General features: G+C 40.2%; 1 protein-coding gene across 2 annotated transcripts in view; it reads left to right on the top strand.

The window, feature by feature from the left end:
- LOC146639510 (talin-2) overlaps positions 1-24,198 on the top strand; it is a 99,701-nt gene that overhangs the window by 36,947 nt on the left and 38,556 nt on the right. For both annotated transcript variants that reach the window (XM_085367224.1, XM_085367306.1), the window contains exons 3-19: positions 9,357-9,528; positions 10,365-10,462; positions 12,645-12,774; positions 12,936-13,088; positions 14,302-14,444; positions 14,778-14,905; positions 15,060-15,123; positions 15,232-15,336; positions 17,630-17,785; positions 18,591-18,692; positions 19,112-19,188; positions 19,901-20,081; positions 20,231-20,344; positions 20,482-20,590; positions 21,358-21,566; positions 22,515-22,613; positions 23,161-23,328. In XM_085367224.1, the coding sequence (XP_085223350.1) occupies positions 9,393-9,528; positions 10,365-10,462; positions 12,645-12,774; positions 12,936-13,088; positions 14,302-14,444; positions 14,778-14,905; positions 15,060-15,123; positions 15,232-15,336; positions 17,630-17,785; positions 18,591-18,692; positions 19,112-19,188; positions 19,901-20,081; positions 20,231-20,344; positions 20,482-20,590; positions 21,358-21,566; positions 22,515-22,613; positions 23,161-23,328 (2,172 nt within the window). In that variant the 5' untranslated portion in view covers positions 9,357-9,392. The remainder of the gene's footprint in view (positions 1-9,356; positions 9,529-10,364; positions 10,463-12,644; positions 12,775-12,935; positions 13,089-14,301; positions 14,445-14,777; positions 14,906-15,059; positions 15,124-15,231; positions 15,337-17,629; positions 17,786-18,590; positions 18,693-19,111; positions 19,189-19,900; positions 20,082-20,230; positions 20,345-20,481; positions 20,591-21,357; positions 21,567-22,514; positions 22,614-23,160; positions 23,329-24,198) is intronic.

Raw genomic sequence — 24,198 nt, 5'->3', positions numbered from 1 at the left:
GTCACCACTTGACTCAGTTGCACTCGGAGAGAGAGAGAGAGCGATATTTACTCAGTTCCTCGTCCAACACTTTCCACTGACTCTTTCAACCTCCTGTCCTCTGCAGCCCCATTCATGCTGGCTGGATGATGATGATGACCTCATTTCTAACTGTGCTGGTTTGATTGTGTGTGTGACTAAGCTTGTGTGCTTTAGATCAATTTCATTTCTGCCTGATGAATAGTCAAGAGAGGGTCTAGAATGCCTTGTTTACACTGCGTTTGCCTTGGATATGAGTGGTCATAAAAATTTATTTATTGGCAGCTGAGGTTATTTAGAAGAAAAGGCTGGCTTGTTCCAGATGTACATGAAATTGGTAAACACTGAAACTCATTCATCATGGAATAATTGTCAGGACGACCAACCCTACTTGTGGGAGGGTGTTTGTGTAGTTGAGAAAACATTAACCGAATATATGAAACACTTGAAAGGCCAGTGGAGATGAGGAGCAATGGAAAAGGCCAGCAGGCTGTTAGCTGTGCAAGAGGTGCTAAAAATGAGCAAGACCGATTTTTACAGCGCTTGGAGGGTGGTTTCTTTTCGATTTAGGATTTTAGAACATCAGCACAGCACCGAATTATAAGGAGTTGATTAAACGGTGCCCTTTCGTTCTTCTCAAAGCTTCAAGCATTTCCTCCTGTGGTTTACCTCCAGTAGAACTCTCGCAGCCTCTACGTCGATTATTGTGTGAGCTTACAGATCAAGTTAGAAAATGAATCCTTACATTTGTGTTAGATGATAGAACGCACTTGTTGGCCAACATCCTAATAGCTTTGTCTCACATGAATGTAACCACTGCTTGTACTCTTCTAAGTGTTTTTCTGTGTTATTTAATCAGTATATATTTTAATTCAATTTTAATTCAATTTTTATTCATAATGCTAAGCTGTAAGTTTTTTTTTTTTTCTGAACCAGTCTGCAGCATTCAGACTGAGAACCACTGACAAAGATGCTAACTTATGCCAGCGACTTTGAGTTTAAGAGCCAGTGTCAGCATGTGTCGCCTTATAATAATTCAACTAAACCCACTCAGAATTACTATGGTGAAGCCTGACAAAGTACTGCATTATACAGCATGGTCATTATTCGCTAGCAGTGCATAAAAAATGGATGGATCGCAATTTGTAACATGCTCTAGGAGCACATTAGTTTTTCCACCCTGGGGCTAGAGTGTAAGTTTTAGCTTTTGTATGTGGTTTTCACTGATTTTTTTTTTTTTTTTTTGGCTATCAGACATGGTTAATTAAAACTTTGTTATCTTGGTATTTGTTATCAAGCATTTAAAAAGGGGTTTCTTTTAAAAAAAAAAAGAAAAAAAGAACAACAACAGCGATTGCTCTCAATCTCCTAGGGGCATGTGCACAGTGAATGTTACGGCATGATAAATACACGCTGCCTTTGTGCAGTGCTTTGGGTCAGAGAATAAATCAACTTTTAACTTCAAATTAGAAAGTGATGTGTTCATCTGGAACAACAAGTTGCTATATGTTACTATGATAAACTGAGAGGCAGGTGGACTATGTGTACATGGGCTTTGCACTAGGCCAGTTTGGCCTTGTGTAGGGTACTAACATGCTCTGGTCAAATATCGAATTGATTGTCTGTCTGGTTCAGAAATCCTCTAGGATTGGCCTGTTTGACTTGTAAGCTGTTCTATTATTGGATTAGAGGACATGTTACTGTAATAGGGCATGGGCATTCCCAGCAGGCACTACTCTGCCTCATTGATCTATTGAGCGGTAGCTACATGTTCTAGCGCTCGTTCTAATTTTCCTTTTATCTCACGAGCTCTTTGTCTTGGAGTTCTCTACACATGAAATCAAATTCTTTGTGCACAGTTACAAAATGTAACACGCTTTCCCTTTACTCTTTCATGTTCTCTGTGAGCTGTCTGTCTCCACTGGTGTGATGCGTGTGTCAAACCCTGTGCCTCTGAGTTTCTAACTCAAATGACACAATGCTTAACACAAACCATACTGACAGCTCCCATCCTTTGGCATCTGTCAGCATTTGTTCTCTTGGATGTGCATTTACTAGCTCCAGTGGAGGTCAGTGCAGCCTAATCCTTAACCCAAAGCAAGGGCAGCAGTCTTGGCAGGTCATTTTATTATTGATAGAGTGTGTCCACAGAGTTGAGATAATGCGTTCATTTAGGACAGTCAATAGGCAACAAAGTCAATTCAATGCAGTTGATTTGCTATAATAAGTGGTGACATACAGTTAGTTTTTATATTGGAGTTTAGGGATACCTGTAAGTCGCTATTTGAGATGTGTGGGATTTATTTGTCTGTGCAAATACAGGGAAGACACAAGCATGCACTATTCGATTATCAGGGCTCTCTACATCTTGTTTCTCTGATAGAGATGTAGTTTTCTTAATTTACTAGAGGTGTAGTGGCAGATGTATGGCAAAACCCCTGACTCCTGTCGGCTGGAATTACCCGGTAGTTACCAAAATATAGACACAGGTGAATCGGTGCACACCGTACCGAATAAAGCTTCCATTACAACACAGCATATCCTGTAATCTGTCATCTTTACTGTGTGTAGACACTTGGTGTGTTCTGTTATTTTAGTATTTAAGCCAGTATTATCTCACAGGCAGAATACTTACCTTAAGTTCGGTGGTTCGATCCCAGGCTGCATCCTGGCTGCATGCCAAATATCCTTGGGCAAGATACTAACCCCGTGTTTGCCTACTGGTGGTGGTCAGAGGGCCCGGTGGCGCCTGTGTCCGGCAGCCTCGCCTCTGTCAGTGCGCCCCAGGGCAGCTGTGGCTACAATGTAGCTTGCTATCGCCAGTGTATGAATGTGTGTGTGAATGGGTGGATGACTGAATGTAGTGTAAAGCGCTTTGGGGTCCTATGGACTAGAAAAGCGCTATACAAATGCAGGCAGGCCATAAGTTAGATTGTACCAGGTCTGTTACAAAGTGCTGTCTTAGGAATAGACTGGGTTACACAGCCTGCAGGCTTCGTAACTCACATGAATGCAAACATTAAGTAAATGTATCAGTGCACTTTGAGATGGGGGACTTTTTCCATGTTGACAAAGCTTTTGTGATGAGAGATGGAGGTAGACCATTGTTTAGAAGAGACGGATAACATCAGAACACATCTTTACACCTTTGGCAATGGGATGGACGATACCTGAATGATTAGTTTAAGAGGTGTGGGTCTTGGGGGAATTGTTTTGAAACACAAATCTAAAACGGGCCAAAATAGAAATGCATGAGTAAAGCATAAGTACTACAAATTGTCGCACAGTGCTGCAAGTAACTACAAGCCTAGAGTAATTCCTCACTCTTCAGTACTTTAAACAGGATATAGAAGTCGTATTGTCTAGATCAGGTGGCAGGAGATCGAGGGATGCACCTGGGACGTGTCTAAGCTAACACATTCACGGCGCTTCCCTTTTGCTCATGGCAATTCTGTTGAAGGGTATTAACTTCCCTGTCGGCCTCTCGGACATAGTCTTTGGCGGCAGGTACATGTACATTGTCACCTTTATTCAGGGTAAATATGATACGTAGATAAAATGCTGAAGACCTTCAGGGCTCGCTTGTTTGAAATCTGAGCTCATTGTTGCTGGCAAAGAATTTTTCCTTACTTTAGTTTTTCTTTGTGATGGCATTCATCATAGGACAGAGAATCAAGAATAAGTATGGCGTGTCGGTGCATCACAGCTCGAATATGCTGGATTTTAACCTGTGGATTATTTGGGACATTGCTGGGTTTTCTCCTTGTTTTCCTTCCACTAACCAAAGATATAGATATTGGCTTGTTTTAATTATTTTCTAAATTGATTATGGGTGTTTGTTTCCTGTCTGTGTTAATCCTGTGGATGGATTGGCAGTTTGACCAGGATTTACCCCAGCTTCTGCTCAATAATAGAGGTGATAGTTTCCACCCACCCACAATTCTAGTTGGGTAAGAGCACAAGACTAAAATGAACTAACGTTGGATCAAGTTGTTTCTTATCAGAAATGCAGAGCATTTAACAGAAAGGTGCGGATGTTTAACCAAGTATTAGGATGACTTGGGGTTGCGCTTTTGCTGGGATCAATTTAAGGTTTTGATTTCATTTTGATGTGAACATTATTTGGGTAGGGTTAGGAAAATGTAATAGCTTGATTTTGAACTGCACGCTCTTACAGTTCCTTAAATTTTCTGAGCTATGAGGGTGCCAAGTTATGCAGGATCTAAAAGTAATGACACCAGCAGACATGTTCCACCCACATATTCAATTAGAGGGCCAAACTGTACCACGTGGCTATAGACTGTAATAACCTGCAATTTTCTGGTGAAAAACGCTCTTTGATTGTAGTGCTAATAAGTGAAGGTTAAGAAATTGAAGTAAAACAAAATGTTTTTAAATTTAGATTATTACATCCCAAAATCCATGCATGAAATGTACTGAGTGGTCATAAAGGGGACTTTTATAGAACATATACATAGAACAATGTATATTAGTCATCATGTTTAGTGACACTTCTCTGAAAATCCACACTTATTACTCATTCAGGGCCAGTGCACTGTGATTAAACTGGCCCTGAATGAGTTTCTGCTATGGTTGGTGTACGTCACATGAAAAATGTTGTTTACAGCAAAGCGGTCCTGTTGAATATTCGTCGTTATGTGAGCCTGCAGTACATCAAAGGAGTGTAGGTGTAACTGGTGCAGTGGGTTTAAAGTCAGGAGGGGAACGGAGGCTTTGTGTTGAGTGTGGGAGTCTACAGTGTATTAATGATTAAGGATTTATACGTTCTCTGTCTGTGTTACTCTTACATGTACTGGTGGTTCGGTGTGTGAGGGCAGCGGCACCTTTTCCTCTGCTCGAGGGGCCTCCTTTCCTAAAAATCGCTAACGTTTCCTCACATTCTGGTGGTTTTAACTCCTCTTCTGCTGTTTGGTGGCAATTAGCTTTGATGTTTAGGTGTAGCTTTGAGAGGCAGGTGTATAAAATAGACAGAAAATGCTGCTAACTGACAACACCCTGATGCAGGTGGATGAATTGTACAGCCACATAAAAGCAGATGAGCAGGTAATCAAAGTGTGCAGGCAAACAGACGGGCCTGCCTCCAGATGGATTCGCCAGAATGGAGCGAAATTATGCCAAGAATGAAATAGCTGACTACTGTAGTCACCGAAAACAAAACTCCTCTTCATCGAATCAAGTGAAACTCGAGATGCAAGTCTTTGAGTTCTTTGTTTGGTTATTGCCATAAAAAATGTTTAGACCCATAGATTTTCTCTTTGCTTGTAAACTGATCAATTAATTGGTCTTTTACCTGCTGCTTTGGCTAATATACTACCAAATCTGGGAAATTAAGGGTTGTAATATTAGAATGTTTTCCCACACTCGTTTTTAATTAACATCTGGCTGACTAACAATATACCAAAATTTAAAAAAAAATACGTTTTTAAATGCCATGCTAACAACACCAGTCTATCCATTCCAAATTACAATAACTGATTGGATTTCCTACTTGATTTGTCAACAGCTACAGGTTCATGTTAGCTGCTCACATGACTCGAGTCTCAGGTGTTTTAAAAGATTTGGTTTTGTCTTCATATTTTTCTTCAAGAAGGCTATGCATTTTTTTAATTTAGTTTTATTTACAGATTAGTTTAATATCCTAATGAGGTAAAGTCTTTATATGTCATTTATGTTCCTCTTAGAATTTGTGTTGTTTTTTTTTTTATGTCTGAATATTCATTTTTTCTTTTTCAAAACTAAATCAAGAGAGTTGCCACTTTAATTTAGGTGCATACACGATTACTGAGCAGGTTAGTTGGTACTGCATGCCCACTGGAGCTGTATTCCCTCATTGGATTTTGTTGCGGTCTAATGAGTTGGCTGTACTCAAGTGTTTTGGGGGCTTTACAATCACATTTGATCTCGGCAAATCCTTTCTCATCTCAGAGAAGCGAAAATGCACGATGGGACGCTTTGCCGGTAATCTGGCGTCGACAGAGACACTGCTTTGCCTTAATGTAGGATGAACCTTTATATTTGCGTAATGGGCCTTATCGGGAGTGTCATGCTCTCAATCAAGCTCATCATTTGGTTTACCGTGCGTGATTTGGATTTTAGCAGGTAAAATGTTTGACGGCTATCATGCTCGGGATGTTTTTAGCCATGTTTGTTTACGGAAACAAATCGGTTCCTCTCGTGAATATGTTGTTTGTGTGCAGTGAAATGGAATTATAATTCACAGAGGATTCACATCTTACAGAAGCTCAAAAGGGTTTAAAGGAGGATAAGTAAAACATGCTGTGTGACAACCAATTTTCATATTACTGCTAAGGCTAAAAGGATTTTGTGTGAGCCGATTGTGTGGGTGTTCTTTTTTTCTTTTTTTTCCTTTTTTTTAGTTTCCGATTTGACTCGGGACCCAAACGGTGTGTGGCTTTACTGTGCATTCACTGTGCTTATCCATCGCCAGGTTTGCCACCTGTATTGAAATGGGAGACTGCACAGAATAACATTTCAGCAGCATGGTTGACACTAATAAGATGTGTTATGCTACAGTTTAAATGTTCAAAACAGGGAAAATGCATAAAGTTGCAGTCAAAAATGGATTTTTGTGCTTGTGGTGCCATACCTCCTTTATTGTTAGTGATTGGCTGAATCTACTTGTGTTTCCCCTGTCACAGTTTTTTTGTAATATTACAAACCTTTTTACAGAAATGCTTGAATGTTGTTTAAATAAAAAGAATTTTAAAAATTCTTCAGAAAATTACAATCACTGGTGTGAAAAAGTAGCAAATGTCCAAAGAAAAACTTTGAACTATTGCTCAAGAGCACTTTAAAAGGTTGCAAGAAACTCTGGCTCCTTGGAAGCAGAAGAGGGCTGGCTCAATTGAAGGACTGGAGCGATTCCAGATATTTCATCCACTGAAAACCTTTACTGAATACATATGAAGTGAATGATATGAAGAAAGTAGTGCTGCCAGCTAATGTCGTTAAAATGACATTAATGACATCAGGGGCTGCACAGCGCTAACGTATTAACGAGCTTAAGCGCGCTGACGTCGTGCAGCACTCGCATGGGGCGATCCGCGTTAACTCGCTAACAGAGATTTGCCGCGTTAATGCGGTTATGGCGTTAACGTCATTTTAACGAGATTAACGCTGACCGCACTAGAAGAAAGAGAAACTTTTGAAATTCCATATCAAGCAGCTTAAATCCCATCACGTCAGTATAGGAATCGTTGTTCTTATGGATGCAGGTTGGTGGGAAACATGGCCATATTCCAGATCAAGATTTTAAATTATAAGCAAATCATTGGTTCCATTATTATTGTGATCGCAGCATTCCCAACTTTTTTGGAAATGGGGTTAATGTTTATCTTTTCCTCCTGTTCATCTTTCTCCACTAATGGCTGATGATTACATTTCTGAAATTCTGTAAAGTTTGTTTCTTGGCAAAAAGATAGAAAGCACTGTAAGCTTAGCAGATAAAGGGAATATTAAAAAAAGACCCCAAAACAATCATGACCGTGACTCTGAAACAGATGCTGCTGATGCTTCACGCAGCGATGCAGAATTTGTAGTATTCCAGAAATCTGTTCATATACGTGTAAATCACCCTCAGCCCTGACAGGGTTCCCACAAGCTCACCTTGTTGGTTTTTTCATAGCTGATAACTGGTCTTTTAAGACAGATGTTTTCATATTGTTGGTTAGCGGGCGATCACCAGAATAGCAGCTCATATCTATTTTAGGATGGTGTTTTTGCTAGTGTCATGATCTGACACTCTTATATTTTGAGTAGGAGCCAGTTGTTAGCAGTTGAAGTGTTTGGATTGGCTCCAGGAACTATCAGCAGGAGGTTTGGGAAAAGGCTTGACTGACTAAGACGGAATACACAGCAATAAGGAATGTACAGGCTTGAAAGTCTGCGTAAATGGTTTGTTAATAGAACATTTTAACAAGTGCTAAACTGAGACACAACACATATTAACATAATGGATTTTTTTTTTTTTTACCCAACTTGAGATGCACATCTGAAAAATGCCTGGCTGTGTTATTACCGGCTTCAGAATACCACGGTGACATGTCAACATGGTGCAAGACGAACGCTCCAATCCTTTGTGCGAGTTAATCTCACATAGGAACCAGATTTTGAGAGTCTGAGTCAGGGTTAGAGGCCAGCGGAGCAGAGGGGAAGCTGCCTGTGTACTTCAGCTATGGCCCAGGCTAACCTCTGACCTTTGACTCTCCTGTGCCACAGGGTATTCCTATGTTCTCATTGGTGACAGACAGGATGTGCTCTGTCAGCGAGGTCACGGCTCTTTTCTCCCTTTTCTCCGTTTTAGTTGTGAATCGCAGCAGTGTTGAATCTGAAAGTGTACGAGCATCCTCCTCCTCCTCGTGCATTTCTAATGACATAAAACTGTCTAAGATGGATTAAAATTGCACGTTACACGCTGAAAACTATTGTTAAAGCAAGCATTTTTATAGCATCTAAGATAAAAATGCAGCAGTGTGTGAGAGGACTTTCATTATTTCATCTCAGTATTGTCTTTCTTTTCTTTTCTTTTTAAAAAAAAAAATGAATGGACAGATGATTGACAGCGTGTGTTTTCTTACACTGTTGGTTTGCGTGTTGCAAGAGAACATCAAGCATTCTGTTATTTCAACAATGTAGGACTCATGTTGACTTTATCTTAGATAAGTTGGAAATTGCTCTGTTTCCTTTCTGAAGAAGGAAATTTCATGCAGGCTTTTCTTGCTGCTTCCCCCCCCCCCCCCCCCCCCATTGGCAAAGAAACATCAACGACTTAAGCGGGTTTTACCCACCTAGTATGAAAACAATTGTAGAGAGCTGCCTCTCTGCTTCCAGTTGTTGTTGTTGCTGCTTTTCTGCTTTAGTTTTAAATCTTTCACAGAGAAGAGACTTTTTCTTTGTCCCCAGCAGGGACCAGATGGGCCATTTTCAAAAAGTGATAAATTTGTTAGCTCCTTTTTGTTTTATGAAGCATGAAAATTTCATTGTTTATGATGGTGCAAGGAGATGTTTTCCTTAAGTATGTGTTATGAAAGAGTGATATACTACAAGAGCTTAGGTTATGCATTTTCCCGTGCATGAAGCACCACAGTGGTGCCACACTGGATATATTAGAAATATTAGAATATAAAAACAGCATAGAGAGATTTGTGTTTCAGAGACCCTCCCCTCCAAAACAACTGAAGGGGCATTCTTCTTCTTCACCATCTGGCTCTTTTATCCTGTTCAACGAGTTTCTTCCCTCTGCTCAAATTTGAGACTCGCGCCTTGTTAATAAACTCAACCTCTTTGATTTTTGCCAGGTGTAGCTGCAGCGCTCGCCCGCACCGCCTGGCAAGATGGTGGCGTTGTCACTGAAAATCTGCGTGCGGCAATGCAACGTTGTGAAGACGATGCAGTTTGAGCCCTCCACAGCTGTCTATGATGCCTGCAGGATCATCAGAGAGAGGGTCCCAGAGGCTCAAACTGGACAGGGTGAGAATTAACTCTACTTGGTTGCAAAAACTTGGTTTTCTTTGTAAAGACAAAGAGAGAAGTATAAACTTTACTGGCTGTGGTGAAGACTTTTGCAGCAAAAAGCAATATGATGGAAATGTGGCTTAGATAATATTTGATTTACAAAATGTAGAGACGTTAAAGTCTCATTTGGTAGGTTTATATGTCATTTACACTGCTTTAAATTGGATTGCAGTCAATAAACTAATGCTTGGATTAGATTATGTCACAATTTTGGCTGCTTTGCTTCTGATTAAGTCAGTGGGTCTCAAACTTCTTCAGACATGAACCTTCTTTCAGACCCTCCCTCCCTCCCCCCCCAAAAAACACAACAACTTGTTTTTGTGTATCAATCACTGATTCAAGTTGACATCCAGCGATTGAAATGTCAATATGACAATTAAATCGTGTTTAATTTGCTTTACATAAATCACATTCGTGTTAAAATTAATTTCATTGGCTCTTTACTCTGCAAAGTTAGTCTCACAGTTTAAGAACCACTGAATTAAGCAACCATGGAATCTGAAATTTTTGCCATTACTTCCATGACCCCAATGCTAGCTTTCCATTTTACACAAGTAGCAGGTCTGACTTATCTGTTCCATTCAGCAGCACCAAAGTCATCATCCCTCTTTTGATTTTCCATGTTTACAGACTTGCCTTGCGCTCTTATGACCATTGTTACAGAACATGTGGTGAATGCTGTCATAGAGGGGTCATTATAGAGTTGATGTCATTTAATCTGATCCTGGCCTAGGGAGTCATTTTCAGTTCTTTAATGTCTAAAGTAGAGTTGTTTCTTCTCACTGCTACAGCTTCAGACTATGGCCTGTTTCTTTCGGATGAAGACCCCAGAAAAGGCATCTGGTTGGAATCTGGAAGGACGCTGGATTACTACATGCTCCGCAATGGGGTAAATAAATGTAACCGTGAATTATGGATAACTGGCATCATGGGGGCGACACACGCACACGCACACACACACACACACACACACACACACACGCGCGCATGTGAATAACGCTGTGTCATAAACAGCATAAACTGATGCTTGGTGGTCCCAGCGTCTCACACATTTTCTAATCATTGGAGGTAGCAAAATTACAAACACTCTTCACTTAAGTAGAGGTACAGATACTTGTGTTTTTAAAAAAAAAAAAAAAAAAAATACAGTTGTAAAAGTTGGAAGTACTGGTTTAACTCAAATAAATAAAAGGCTAACTGAACTTCCTGCCATAATAACACCATACTAATATAAAAAATAATATTAATACAAAGGAATGTGAATCTCATTTCAACCTAAATTCGAATTCTAATGAATTTATTCAGCTTGAACATCTGTTAAGTAGAACTGAAGCGGAGAAAAACTCTCTTTGCCTTTGCCTGCATTATAGATGAGTGACTTTGCCACCACACCTGAGCAAATATACGCAGATATTATATGAGTTATCATGGCTGATTTCCCATAAAGGTGGAATTTAGTGAGTGAATCTAATCAGCATCATCAACTTAAATATAATTTACCCTCAATGGAACATAACATTGACTATGAACAGCACAGCTTTGCTGCACCAATCCAACATGGTGCATTACTGCAAACAGATCAGTGAAACCTTTGCACTTTAATTTGATTTGCAGAATATTTCACAATATGAAAAAAGCAAGATTATTCTATAAATCCCATATGTGTTTAAAAGGCTTTAAATTTCCACATTATCAAATGTCCTGGAGTAGCTGCCTTCTCCCTCTGCTGTCCGGCTTTATATCTTTCCATCTCTTTGTAAAGTTAGAGCTCATTCTTTTCCCTTCCTGGGAAATACGGCAGCTGAACATTTAGTTAGCAGACACACTGTGTGACAAACTACAGACCAGCACTTTGTGTGTTTGCTGATATTTGGTGAGCTGCCAGAAATCTGAAATTACCCGTCACTTAAAAGAAAAAGAGTTTACTCCCTTCATGCGCACTCCTCTTCTGCAGTGCTAGTTAGAATCAGAAGTATTGCGACCATAACCCCTGAGTGTAGTACAATAAGTCATATCATTTTGTGTATTTTTTATGTATTTTTTCTTCCTGTTTTTTGTCTTTTTCACCCTCCCCTTTAAGTGTGTAACCATCGATTGATCCACCAGTATATTGTCTAGTTTTGTTTAAATGTGTGTAATGGCAGGAAATATCTCCCCTCAGATGTTACCTAATGTAATGTAACAAGCCTGTTTTCAAAATATAAGAAGTACAAAGTTAGAGGTACTTGTTTTATAATGTAGGAAGGACAAAATAATTCTACTTAAATACAATTTCAAAGTCTTGATACTTTGTTACTTCCCGCCTCTGCTAACAATACTTCTGTTACCTGGCATTAAGACTGGGAGTGGGAGTTAAAGCCTTGCAGTGTTGAATATATCAGCAAAATGCTTCATTGTTTGAGCGTATTTAAACATTTTATCTGATTTTAAAAAAAAAAACAAAAACATTTTCGATCGACATAAATTCACTAAAGAGAAATTGAAACAGCTGCCAAAAATCTCATTCAGACACACATCATGCACAGGAAGACAAAACAAAGAAGCACCCCGAGAAAATAAAAGCATAAGCTACAACTGGGAACCAAGACACTGAGAACATCGAAAGAAGATTTTAAAAGCGATCCTTAAAGAAGTGCTATAGCCAGCTTTAGATCGCTTGCCAGCTTGTTTCAGAGGCTCTGATTCTCACTGCCAAAGGCCTGATACACTCTGGTGTTCTATTTAACTGCATATCACAGCCCCTCGGTACATTTGTGCTTGTGGTTTTGCAGCTCTAAATGGTTTCTCCTCTTTAAATCTACCAAAGGCAACCCAGGTAGAAGGCATGACTGTGACCAATTATTCTGAACCAAATCTCGTCTCATTGTTGAGATTGGAGGGGAGCAGCAGGCTGTGATAGGCAGCCGTTAAATACGGTTTTCTGGCCTTTATTCTCCCCTCTCTCTACGCAACCTGGATGCTTGTGATCTTTTTCTAAGTAGTTACTTTGACTCTCTCTCTCTCCCTTCATTCTTCTTTCTTCATTTTACTCACATTTTCCCCCTCTCTCTACCTTTTTTGTTTTCAACCAGGATATTCTTGAATACAAGAAGAAGCAAAGACCACAGAAAATTAAAATGCTGGATGGGGCTGTCAAAACTATCATGGTGGACGACTCCAAAACAGTGGGAGAGCTGCTTGTGACTATATGCAGTAGAATAGGTACATCATATCTTTGTTTTCTTGTGCTGCCAATCCTCTCTGTGTTACAAATCTGTTGAATCTGTGCTGAACCTTTATGGACACACACACAAGAAAAGAATAATCTTTCCATGTGAAATCCTTTTCCTCCTATCTCTGATGGGAATCCTTTCTTTCCCCAGGCATTACAAACTACGAGGAATACTCTCTGATCCAGGAGACGGTGGAGGAGAAGAAGGAGGATGGCATGGGTACCCTGAAGAAAGACAGAACACTTTTGCGAGACGAGAGGAAGATGGAAAAGCTGAAAGCCAAGCTTCACACAGACGATGACTGTGAGTTCAAGAAAGAAAATGAAAACACAAGTTTTCCCTATTTTTTTTATTTTTTTTAAAGTGAAGTCTTTTACCAGAAACATGTTATATATGGAAAGCGGCAGTTTAGTAGCCCACGTTCACAGCTCTCTGCGATATCTACCAGCTTTCACTGGAATGTGGGAGTACTAAATCTAAACTCCTGATCCCAGGTCAAAACATCTCACTTCCTGCCTATATTGCATCCAAGATAGGAATGCAGCTGTTATTCTGTGCCTGTGTGCAAAATCACTGCTTCCTTCCCTTTTTACTCCCTCACATATAGCAGAAGATTAAAGCCTTACTCTGTAATAAAGGTGAGCCTCACCTGGGAAGGACTGAATAGAGACAGGAAAGATGGACTTGCTTGTATTTCAAGAATAAGGGGATGTAGATTAGTCTGGTTGGGACCATAGTCTGTTTAATTTATGGTAATTATAGTTGATGTCAAATCCAAATAAATGTCCATAAATTCACTTTGCAGCATTTGTTGTCCCATAAGCTTATAATGTATATAAAACAAAGATGGAGCCACCATGAACAGCAGGTTTGAAGTCCCATCTTTAAACCTCAATTTAGCATTTTAGCCGTCTTAGCTTTCAGAAGCCAAAAGTTACGGTATTTGGAGGAATATGCAGCCCTACCAAACCTGGGTGGCAAGGTGGATCCATAGCCACAGATACCTGTTTATTAGTGCTAAGTAACATATAGGTAAATAGTTAAACTGGCTTGTAGTACAGTTAACTGCAAAGTGAGCCTCCAGCACTGCAAACACTGTTATGAGTTTAGCTACAGCGTAGCAGACAGCAGCTGCCTGTTTCAGCACCCACCTGCCACTTAAAGCAGCCACGCCCCTAACACTGCAGAACTTTTATGCTTTCGCACAATTTAAACAGTTGAGTTATAAAAAAGGGCCACGTGCCACAAATGAGGAAATTTGCTACAGAGATGACAGGTGGCCCTTTTTTTTTCTTAATTGGGCAAAATGTATTTACATTTGCTTTTTCCAGCCACGAATGTGAAGATGCAATTTGGTGTTTATCAAAAACAAATACTTGTAAAAAAAAATTAATAAATAAACCACACACACAAAACAAACTTGCTATTGTATATGGTGAACATTAAATAAAGATAATAGACCTATGCCTCTTTAACAAGAGATTTCTATGAACTTGTTATTTTTTAATTTTTTTAGTGAACTGGCTGGACCATAGCAGAACATTCAGGGAGCAGGGAGTGGACGAGAACGAGACTCTTCTCCTGAGACGCAAGTTCTTCTACTCTGACCAGAATGTAGACTCCAGAGACCCAGTTCAACTCAACCTGCTTTACGTACAGGTCTGGAACTTACTTTTAAATATGTCTTCCTCTCATTTTTCATTTCAGCAGTTCATGACTGTTGAAGCAGCAGTTTGCCAGTGTCAAAAACAGACACTCGGATAAGAGTGTCTCTCCTCTCCTGAGTAAAACAGGATGTGAGCAGACGATATGCAGTAAAATCCATTTTTCTCTTGTCTCCTAATGGTGACAAGCAGCTACAAAATGTGCACACGGCTGGCTTTTTTTGATCAATTAAGAATTATGCAAGTCTAGAAAACAGATACAGTGGAAAATAAAGTCATAAACTTGATGTCTACAGTTAATTACTGACCGTTTTAATTTGTCTTTTAGGCTCGAGATGATATCCTGAACGGTTCCCACCCGGTCTCGTTTGATAAGGCCTGCGAGTTTGGAGGGATTCAGGCCCAGATCCAGTTTGGACCTCACATAGAGCATAAACACAAACCCGGATTCTTGGAGTAAGCATCTGTGTCATGACGTCTGTGGAAAAACTTGTAAAATATTAGGGTTTTTTTTTCTTTTTGTCAGAAATAAACAGAAAAGGAAACAACAAAAGGAGAGTTCAGACTTTTTTCATGAGTTTCAGCTTCTTATTTTTCCTTTCTTTTCTAGCCTGAAAGAGTTTCTACCCAAAGAGTACATAAAGCAGAGAGGAGCTGAAAAGAAAATATTCCAGGTGTGTTCGTGTTGTCCCTTTTGATAAATGTACACATTGGTGCACAAGCGTGAAACGGGGGGATTTTCAGTGTTCTGAAAATCAATACATGAAAAATCTGACCTGCAGGAGCACAAGAACTGTGGCGAGATGACCGAGATTGAGGCAAAAGTAAAGTATGTCAAATTGGCGCGGTCTCTGCGGACATACGGCGTCTCCTTCTTCCTCGTCAAGGTAAGTTTTTAAAATCATCCATTTGTCCTTTTACCAAATGTTTGAAGTACCAATGCCCTATTTTATTCCTTCAAAAAGTAAAAATATAGCCTCAAGTTCTCTACTTGCCTTTTTATTTTTTTATTTATTGTAATAGGAAGCAGATTTTGGAATTAGCCGAACTGTAGTCGGAGCCTTTTATCTTCACAGCATGAAATCTGTCCTCTGGGTTTGGTGCTAACTGGATAAAGAGGCTGATGGTGGACTCCGCTTGTATAAACTGTCTGCTCCTATTTGAACTCTCGCAGCTCGTTATGTCACCTTAAACTAAGCAGAGTACCTGTTGCAAAAAACCAAAATTTCAAGATGAAAGAATGCGCTGCGTGCAAAAGCAAGAACCCTTTTGTGATTTGTTTGCCATGCATTTTCCCCTTGCACACCTCTCTCGCTAACACACATACAAACACACACTGGCAGCACCTCCTCTGCAGGGAGTTCAGTGTGTTCCTGGAAGGAAACCAAATGTTGTCTGTGCAGCCGAGTGTGGCACTAAGATTATTTCAGAGTGAGTAGGGAGGAAGTGGAGTGAATGAGATATACAAGGAGACATTGCACAGGTAAACCAGCGATACTGAATCTCTTGAAGAAGTCCAGCTGCCAACAGATACGAGCTGATGGGAGCAATTTGCAGACTTCCAAATGCAGTACCTATAAAACTGTTCTGACAAGAGTATCAGAGTGACTTTCCCCCCCACGTAATTAGTCACAAAGAGGACATCCTGCAATGGAAATCTCCATTTGCATCATTTGTTCCTGTCAGCTTCGCTGCGCTCTAGTAGAAAATTGGATATTTCCTGGTATTACTGGGACAAGTCACTTGCGCTTTTCATTAATAGCTTTCATCACAAAAGGATAAAGAGCAAAAATGTATCTTGTTTTTTTTGTTTTTTGAAAAGGAAAAACAAAAAAACACTGTGTTGTAGGGCTGTGCGATATGACCAAAATCTCATATCCCGATGTAAGAATTCTATCATCCCGATAACGATATAAATCACAAAAACGTAACATTTTCTGTAAATTCTGTGAATCTCGGACAGCTCGACTTGCGGGAAGTGTTTCCAGCTGCGTGTCATGTAGCTGCAGTCGAGTGCTTTAACACATGCATGAAACTATACATTTTTAGACATAAGTTGTAACGGCCGTTTTCTTTGTGAGGTTTTTTTTTTTTTTTTAACTTCTCATCCGTAAATAATCTGCTCTTTCACGTGATTCAGTTTATTTTGAAAAGTCTCAACAGGATATTGAGCTTCATTGTGAAAGGTCTATGTGGAACATAAACAAGCGGACACGCGGTGGTTTTACCGTCCTTGTTGCTAACCAAAACGCATAAAAACATGCGCTTGTGTGGTTATATTAAATATAAGAGAAAGAGAGAACTTTAAGAAATTAATATAGCCACTACAGTGACCATCAAAACGATGAAAAAATGTTGCTGTAAACAGTTCATTTTGCGACACCACGAAACAAACGTTTTTATATCGTCATCTGATATATATTGTTATATTGAACAGCCTTACTGTGTTGTATTGGTTCAATAGCTTTTAGCGAGTGGCTTGTGTATTCCTTTATTCTATACATAAAAATATAGATAGCCATTATATCTGCTCACCTTTTGTTGTCTGTCATCATTAAGGTTAATTTTACGGAGCAGAAACATTTTAAAAACAACGTGGGGGAAAAAAAAAAATCCGCCGATAGTCTCTAACCTATAACCTGCAGAGGCCCCAGTGAGTTTACAGGCCCCTCAGGATTTTTGCACAATTTACCTCTTTGCCCCTCGTGTCACAGTCCATCACTTTGTGTCTCTTCTCTAACTGCAGCTCCCGAACAAATGTTTGCTCTTTCCATCGAAGAGAAAAAAAGGGGGGGGGGGGGAAATGTAATGCTTCATGGCTTAGGAAGCAACTTAAGTATAACATTAAAGGTTTAGTGAATACAGGAGATCTAGCAGGAGGTTGAAAGATGTTGACAGGCAGATAAAGACAAGATTTAAGATGCAACATTTTAATTGCTAACTGGGAAAAGTTAACGTTTCCCCCCCACTGGTTGAACAGATAAGTACCCATCTTGACATATCATTGTGACAGAAAAATTAGACCTTTGTGCTGAGAGGAAGATAAATTTACATGATTTGCTTAACTTGTTAATCTGCCCTGTGCTTCAAATGTCTCTGATCGCATTTTATACCCTCAGTTATATTTTGTGGTTTTTGACAGTGTTGTAAAGTTTACATGGTTCAAATTTGTTTTTGCAGGAAAAGATGAAGAGCAAGAATAAACTGGTGCCGCGGCTTTTGGGTATCACAAAAGAGTCTGTGATGAGAGTGGATGAGAAGACCAAAGATGTAGTTCAAGAGTGGCCACTTACCACTGTGAAGAGGTGGGCAGCATCACCCAAGAGCTTCACCTTGGTAAGAGCCACATTTTCTACCTTTAAGCCTAAGACTTGTAGCACATTTATTACAGAAAGCAGGAGCTCTGAATACTTCATGATATGCTGGCTCTGTTGGGGGGGGGTGTTTTATCTTTTATTCATTCTGTTTGCACTGAGCATCTTGTCGCTAATGCTAAATAAGAGTGACAGGCTCACGGTAAACCCAACGATTCCTGCGGTGCAAACAATCACTGTTACGCTCAGCCTGCATGGCTTTTTTTGGCCCTGGTGCACTTCAGATATTGAACAGACTTTTTTCTTTTTTTTGTCAGTGTCAAAATCCCTTCTTTGTGTCAGCAACATGGGTCTAATCTTGCAGGTCTGGAAGACGCAACATCTTAATTAAATTAACCCAGCCTCTTTCCTGCTGTTAATTCGGCAGAGTGCTCTGCCGTTTAGTCCGCGTGTTTTTCGTGACGCTGTGATTTCAGGTTTGATTTGCAGCTTTCGGAAGATGTCATGGTGGAAAGGTTTAGCATTTTAAGTGCGCGAGTGTAAAGAACTCTTTATTTTACTTAGTCCTTTTTTTAAACAATACATGTGAAAGTAACCTTTGCAATGCTCCGCTGAAAGAAATCTTCAGTGTCCTGTAAAACGTCTACCCCAAGATTGCTGTTGGTTTAATCCAATTCTCTGTATGTTGCAGCTTTTTGATGTCAACCAGTGTTCTAATCCTTGCAGTAAATCCTTAGCCTGCACAGCGCACTCTGCAGTGGTTACTTTCCTTACAATCCACAATGAAGTGTGTGTGTGTGTGTGTGTGTGTGTGTGTGTGTGTGTAGGACTTTGGGGAGTACCAAGAGAGCTACTACTCTGTACAGACCACTGAAGGGGAACAGATCTCCCAGCTCATTGCCGGTTACATCGACATCATTCTCAAAAAGGTGAGACATTTATCTCTGGAGATGCTGATGAATCCTCGCGAATCAATATCTTCCTGTGACAAATGAATTCTCACATCTGTTGATACTAGACACAGCCCAGCCACTGTGTCATACAGCTCCATTTAAATAAAAAAGAAGCACATGTGGAAAGGCTCATGTGGCACCGGTATACAGCAGGAGCTGGTAATAAAGCTTAGAGTGAACAGCTGAGGTTCCATGGTTAACACAATTACCTATCACTATTATAGGCATTAGAACTGTCGTCCCCTCCTTTTTCTGGGGGTTAGAATACCATCCATCACAGGTGTGTTCAAGGTTTAGTTGTATTCTACTCTGAATGACCTAATTTGTCATGAACCTGTGCAAGTGTGCAATTCTGTGTCACTCAAATTTTTGTTCTGTTATTTTGTTTCCTGCAGAAGCAAAGCAAGGATCGCTTTGGATTAGAAGGTGACGAGGAGTCAACAATGCTCGAGGAGTCTGTATCCCCGAAAAAGTATGTGCATTCCTGCTGAACAAAAGTGGCAATGTAGCCTCTGTTTAGCATAAATCAGCAGTCTTTATTTAAGCCCAGTTGTATTCAAATATATGTTGAGTATAAACGGTCGTATGATGATGCTTTGACTGTGAGCACAATAGCACGGTACAAGGCGTTCTCATATTATTTGAACAAAGCACAAGATTAAGTCTTTCTTTATTTCCGTCTCTCTGCCGCCTGTGACCACAGCTCAGACATCCATCTCGCAGAACCTCACTTCCTTATCCTGAAAGATAATCATTATGTGAGGAAATTTTGCTGCACCGGACAGGCAAAGGCTCTGTCTGAACATTTCCTTATTAGATGTATATTAGCTCACCGAGCCACAGTGGACTCTCGGCGTGTAACTGAAGTCCTTTTCCTTTCATGCCTCAGTTGATATTGCTTTCCTGTTTTCAACCGAGAGAGTATTTGTTGCAATTGTTATTGTATTTTTTTTCTCCTCCTTCACCCGCTTTTATCCAGACTTGTTCACTGGCTGTAGGCAATCGTTTTTAATATTACAAAGACATAGTAAGCCAAACTCTGGAAGGCCTTATCTGCAGAAAAACAAAACAAACCTTTGTCTGCCAGATGTACACATTGCAAAGACTTTTCAGTATCTTTCTGCTTTGTGCACAGTCACAAATGCACGTATGAGAAGACTGTTTTACATGCATCATATTTGCAGGTCCACCATCCTTCAGCAGCAGTTTAACCGTATGGGCCGGGTGGAGCACGGCTCTGTGGCGCTGCCAGGGGTGATCCGCTCTGGCTCAATCGGCGCAGAATCACTTAGCATGGGTACCATGCCATCCCCTCAGCAGCAGATCACAATGGGTCAGATGCACCGTGGACACATGCCACCACTGGTAATGATGCCTGTAAAGTTTTCTTCCCTGTTAAAGCCGCACGTGTAAGAGGTGGTTGTAGCGATGCTGCTGCACACATTAACTAGTGAATTTAAGAATCAGTCTAATATTCGCAGTGTAAGGTGACATTTTTTTATCTTTATGTGCAGAGCTCAGCACAACAAGCTCTGATGGGAACCATCAACACCAGCATGCAAGCTGTGCAGAAAGCCCAGATAGACCTGGGGGAGGTGGACAACCTTCCACCACTGGGACAAGACATGGTACCCTGCATTGCACTTGAACTCTAATATATATGCTGATATTGTAATAGTAGTAATATGTCTATGAGATGTGTTATTGAAAATCATGTTTGTAGTATTTTTACATGTGTCAGTGATGATTTGTGGTCTCTGTTTAGGCATCTAAGGTGTGGATCCAAAACAAGATGGATGAGTCAAAACACGAGATCCACTCCCAAGTCGACGCCATCACTGCAGGAACAGCCTCTGTTGTCAACCTCACGGCTGGTCAGTGGCTCTGGCAGGAGTCAGCACAATCTGATAATGCTTTTCTTTATTAATTTCGTCTTCAGAACATGAATCAGTTTGTCCACTAAGAAAGCGTGGATTTAGTCTAGCTTATAGGAAAAAATATAATTCATTTCAGTCTTAATAGTAGAGCGTGTCTCTGGCATACACTGTTCAGTGCTGACATTTATTTAAAATAAACACAATTAGGTATTTTGGGAATTCTACATAAGGCCTGTAAAGTAGTGGTGCTCACACTTTTACGAGGCAGTGTTAGCGGCGCTATTTTCTTGCAGTTAAAATTATTTGGCCAATTAGTGACTTTAAAGGAGACATTTTCCATCACTCTGGTGTTCATTATCATCATTGTAGAACCTGTATAAAGTCTAATAGCTCTCTCATATCCTGCTGTGGTTTGGAGACTGTGCGCTGCTGAAGGTGTCGGCTGGCTTTGTGCCAGTCTTGCCACTTCATGTTGAAAATCATTTATTGGTGTGGTTTTTTTCAGCTTAATGCTCTTGGGAATTGTTCCCAATTTCTTCACTATTTTTTAGGGTTGTTTTTTTTTTTGTGCTTATTTCTCTCAGCTGAAATAGACTTATGTGATTATGCAAAGTCTGTAATCTTGGTTAAAGGCAAATACTTTTGATAGTTAGCTGACTGACTCTGTGAATCTTTCGTTTTGGGGTACCTTTATTATAATCACTTCTCTGAGACTGTATATTTTCCTGATCTCCTCTCTTCTGTTCATTCTTAATCATAATTAGCCGATCCTACCGACACAGACTACACAGCAGTGGGCTGCGCCATCACCACCATATCCTCCAACCTGACTGAAATGTCAAAGGGTGTGAAGCTGTTGGCTGCACTCATGGAGGACGACGTAGGAGGAGGCAACGACCTGATGAAGGCCGCCAGGACACTTGCAGGGACCGTATCTGACCTGCTGAAGGCTGTGGAGCCGGCCTCTGGAGAGGTGAGCGAAAGCACCCCAAACTCTAAGAATATAAAAATAAACCAATTTAAGCTCTTTCAGTATTTAGGTTTACTTTACATTTTAGTGCCATATCTATTACTGCGGCAAAACCGATGGCTACTAAGCTAAAAAGGAGCATTGTGTATGCATTAATATTGTCTACTGCATATGTAATATGTGGAAGGTCAGCTTTGGTTGTCGGTTTAAAGTCAAATAAGGTCTGGACATAAAGGAGGTATTAGAATAGAAGCTAAAGTATGAAGGGAGGACCAAATTTGCACACTGTGTTGAGACCAGAGGGAGGAGGGGGAGGAGGAGGGGTAGCCACATTGATAGAGGCATAAAAAATGGAGAATGTGTGAAAATGAGTCCTCACTCTGGATTCCAAGCATCAAGCAAACTTTTCACCATTTGTACTCCATTAAATGCCAGATTTTGTGTGTATGTGCCTGTGGAGCTTTTTCTTCAGTCCAAATGGGCAACCTAAAAAACGCTAATCAAATTGGTCACAGAGCAGCTCTACCATGAGACAATGGATCGTCTCTGAATAATCTATTTTCTCTCTTGGTCCTGAACTAACCTAATTATATTACCATCTTCCACTGCTTGACAGCTTTAACTAACTAAATTGTTATGGTGAATCTGAATAAAGACGGGATATTGAAGCCGAGCTGATCGGCACGTAGTTTGGAGTTAGTTTGAAGGACTTTAATGTAAGGATGTGTTGTTAATTTGTTTGAAAAAAATAATCTATGTACTGTACAGTGTTTAACTGAAAACCATTAAGCTTTACACAGGTGTGCATCGCTGTGCATGCGGATAGTTGGAAAGGTGAATTGTAGATTTGAGTTTAGATGCTACTGATCCAACGCACACAACACACAAATCAAGATATAAAATGCTGCCGGGTGTTTAAATACAGTTTCACATCCTGTGTGTTTTCTGCAGCCAAGACAGACTGTGCTGACAGCAGCAGGCAGCATTGGTCAGGCCAGCGGAGACCTCCTGCGCCAGATTGGAGAGAACGAGACAGACGAGAGGTTTCAGGTGAGACTGCAGCCTTTTATCACCTCACTGCATTCAGAGAAAAGTCAATGCTCTGGAACTGCCACTCACTTAATCAAAATCGCCTTGTATCCAGGGGAAAAAGACCAAAATATTGTTCCATATTTTGACCATGTTTTCGGTTTGAGTTGAAGGATTTTCTAGCTTTTAATCTAGATACAATGAAGCTCTTCTTTAGCCTGCCTTCCTAAACACATTCCATTTTTTGCTTGTTTTGCATTTTACAACAATTCAGTTAATGAGTTGAACAGATGTGGAGTGGCTAAATGCGTATGTGTGTTTAATTGGATTATTGAGGCAGAAGCTTTGATGAGATTTATTTAGTTGCATATAACTGCAGACAATCCTGCGCTGATTTTTGCTTCACAATAGTGTTGGTTTAAATGTTCATTTCTACTGTAAGATGCTGCTGCTGCAATTTCTTCCATTTGTTTATGGCTATTATATCAAATGTTATATATGTACAGGTACATAATGTTGCTAATGAGGTGGATTTCCAAGTTTTTTTTCTATGTTTGTTGCTTTACAGGATGTCCTGATGAATCTGGCGAAAGCAGTGGCCAATGCAGCAGCCATGTTGGTGCTGAAGGCCAAGAATGTGGCCCAGGTTGCAGAGGACACCGTCCTTCAGAACCGGGTCATTGCTGCAGCCACACAGTGTGCCCTGTCCACCTCTCAGCTGGTGGCATGTGCCAAGGTACAAGAATATGCTTTGTTGGATGTGATATGAAATGAAAGTGAAGAGCTCTGTTCCTTCACCGGTCGTCACAAGCATGAATCATATATTTTTAAAAACTTGATCGATATTACATTTTTGGGCCTACACCAGTACTGGCTTTTAAGGAATACAACTTTGAAATATCATCCGCTGTTTTAATATTCCTGCATGTATTCCATAAACTAAACATAGATCTTCAATGTTAGGGGATTTAGCACGGAAGTTCCTATCTCACTCCTGGTTGAGAGATATTTTCCGTTGCTCCATCGGCCCTCTGTGACACTGACAACAATTCATTGCGTTTAGCTTAAACTGTCCACGCTCCATAATCAAAACTATGTGAGCCAAATGGGGGGGGAAAAGACAGCCTGGGGAGTTGATTGCCCCCTTACAGCCTGAAGAGAATTAATGTAGGATATACCTGAATCAGCTGAACATCGGAAATAGTATTAATTATGATATCTTCTTGTCTGTCTCTTCTTCTTTAGACATGTGGATCAGTAACTTTTTCAGTCTTTTTGTGTGTGCGTGTGCGTGTGTGTGTGTGTGTGAAACAGATCACTTGTCTTTCCTTTACTCTTCACTGTGTTCTCCCCACACACAGCCGATGGAAGAAAATGTTTTATTTTACATCCAGCATTACTAATATTGGACCAAACCAACAGACATAAATACTCCCACTTCTTTCCTGTTTTTAGTTAATACAACAAAGTAGTGGAGGTTGTGAGTTGTAAGCGTCATTTACTTTGACTGCAAGTGTTGGCGAAAAAGATTACATTTATTATGTTTATAATAAGGTTCATATATAGTTAATCCATTAAAAAAACAACCTAATTGGCATGTTTTTGG

Source organism: Diplotaxodon limnothrissa, linkage group LG1 (assembly GCF_057381915.1).
Source record: "Diplotaxodon limnothrissa isolate DT_005_m linkage group LG1, D_limnothrissa_male_GT1.1, whole genome shotgun sequence".
NCBI classification, from domain to species: domain Eukaryota; kingdom Metazoa; phylum Chordata; class Actinopteri; order Cichliformes; family Cichlidae; genus Diplotaxodon; species Diplotaxodon limnothrissa.
This window is presented reverse-complemented; position numbering and strand designations above follow the sequence as displayed.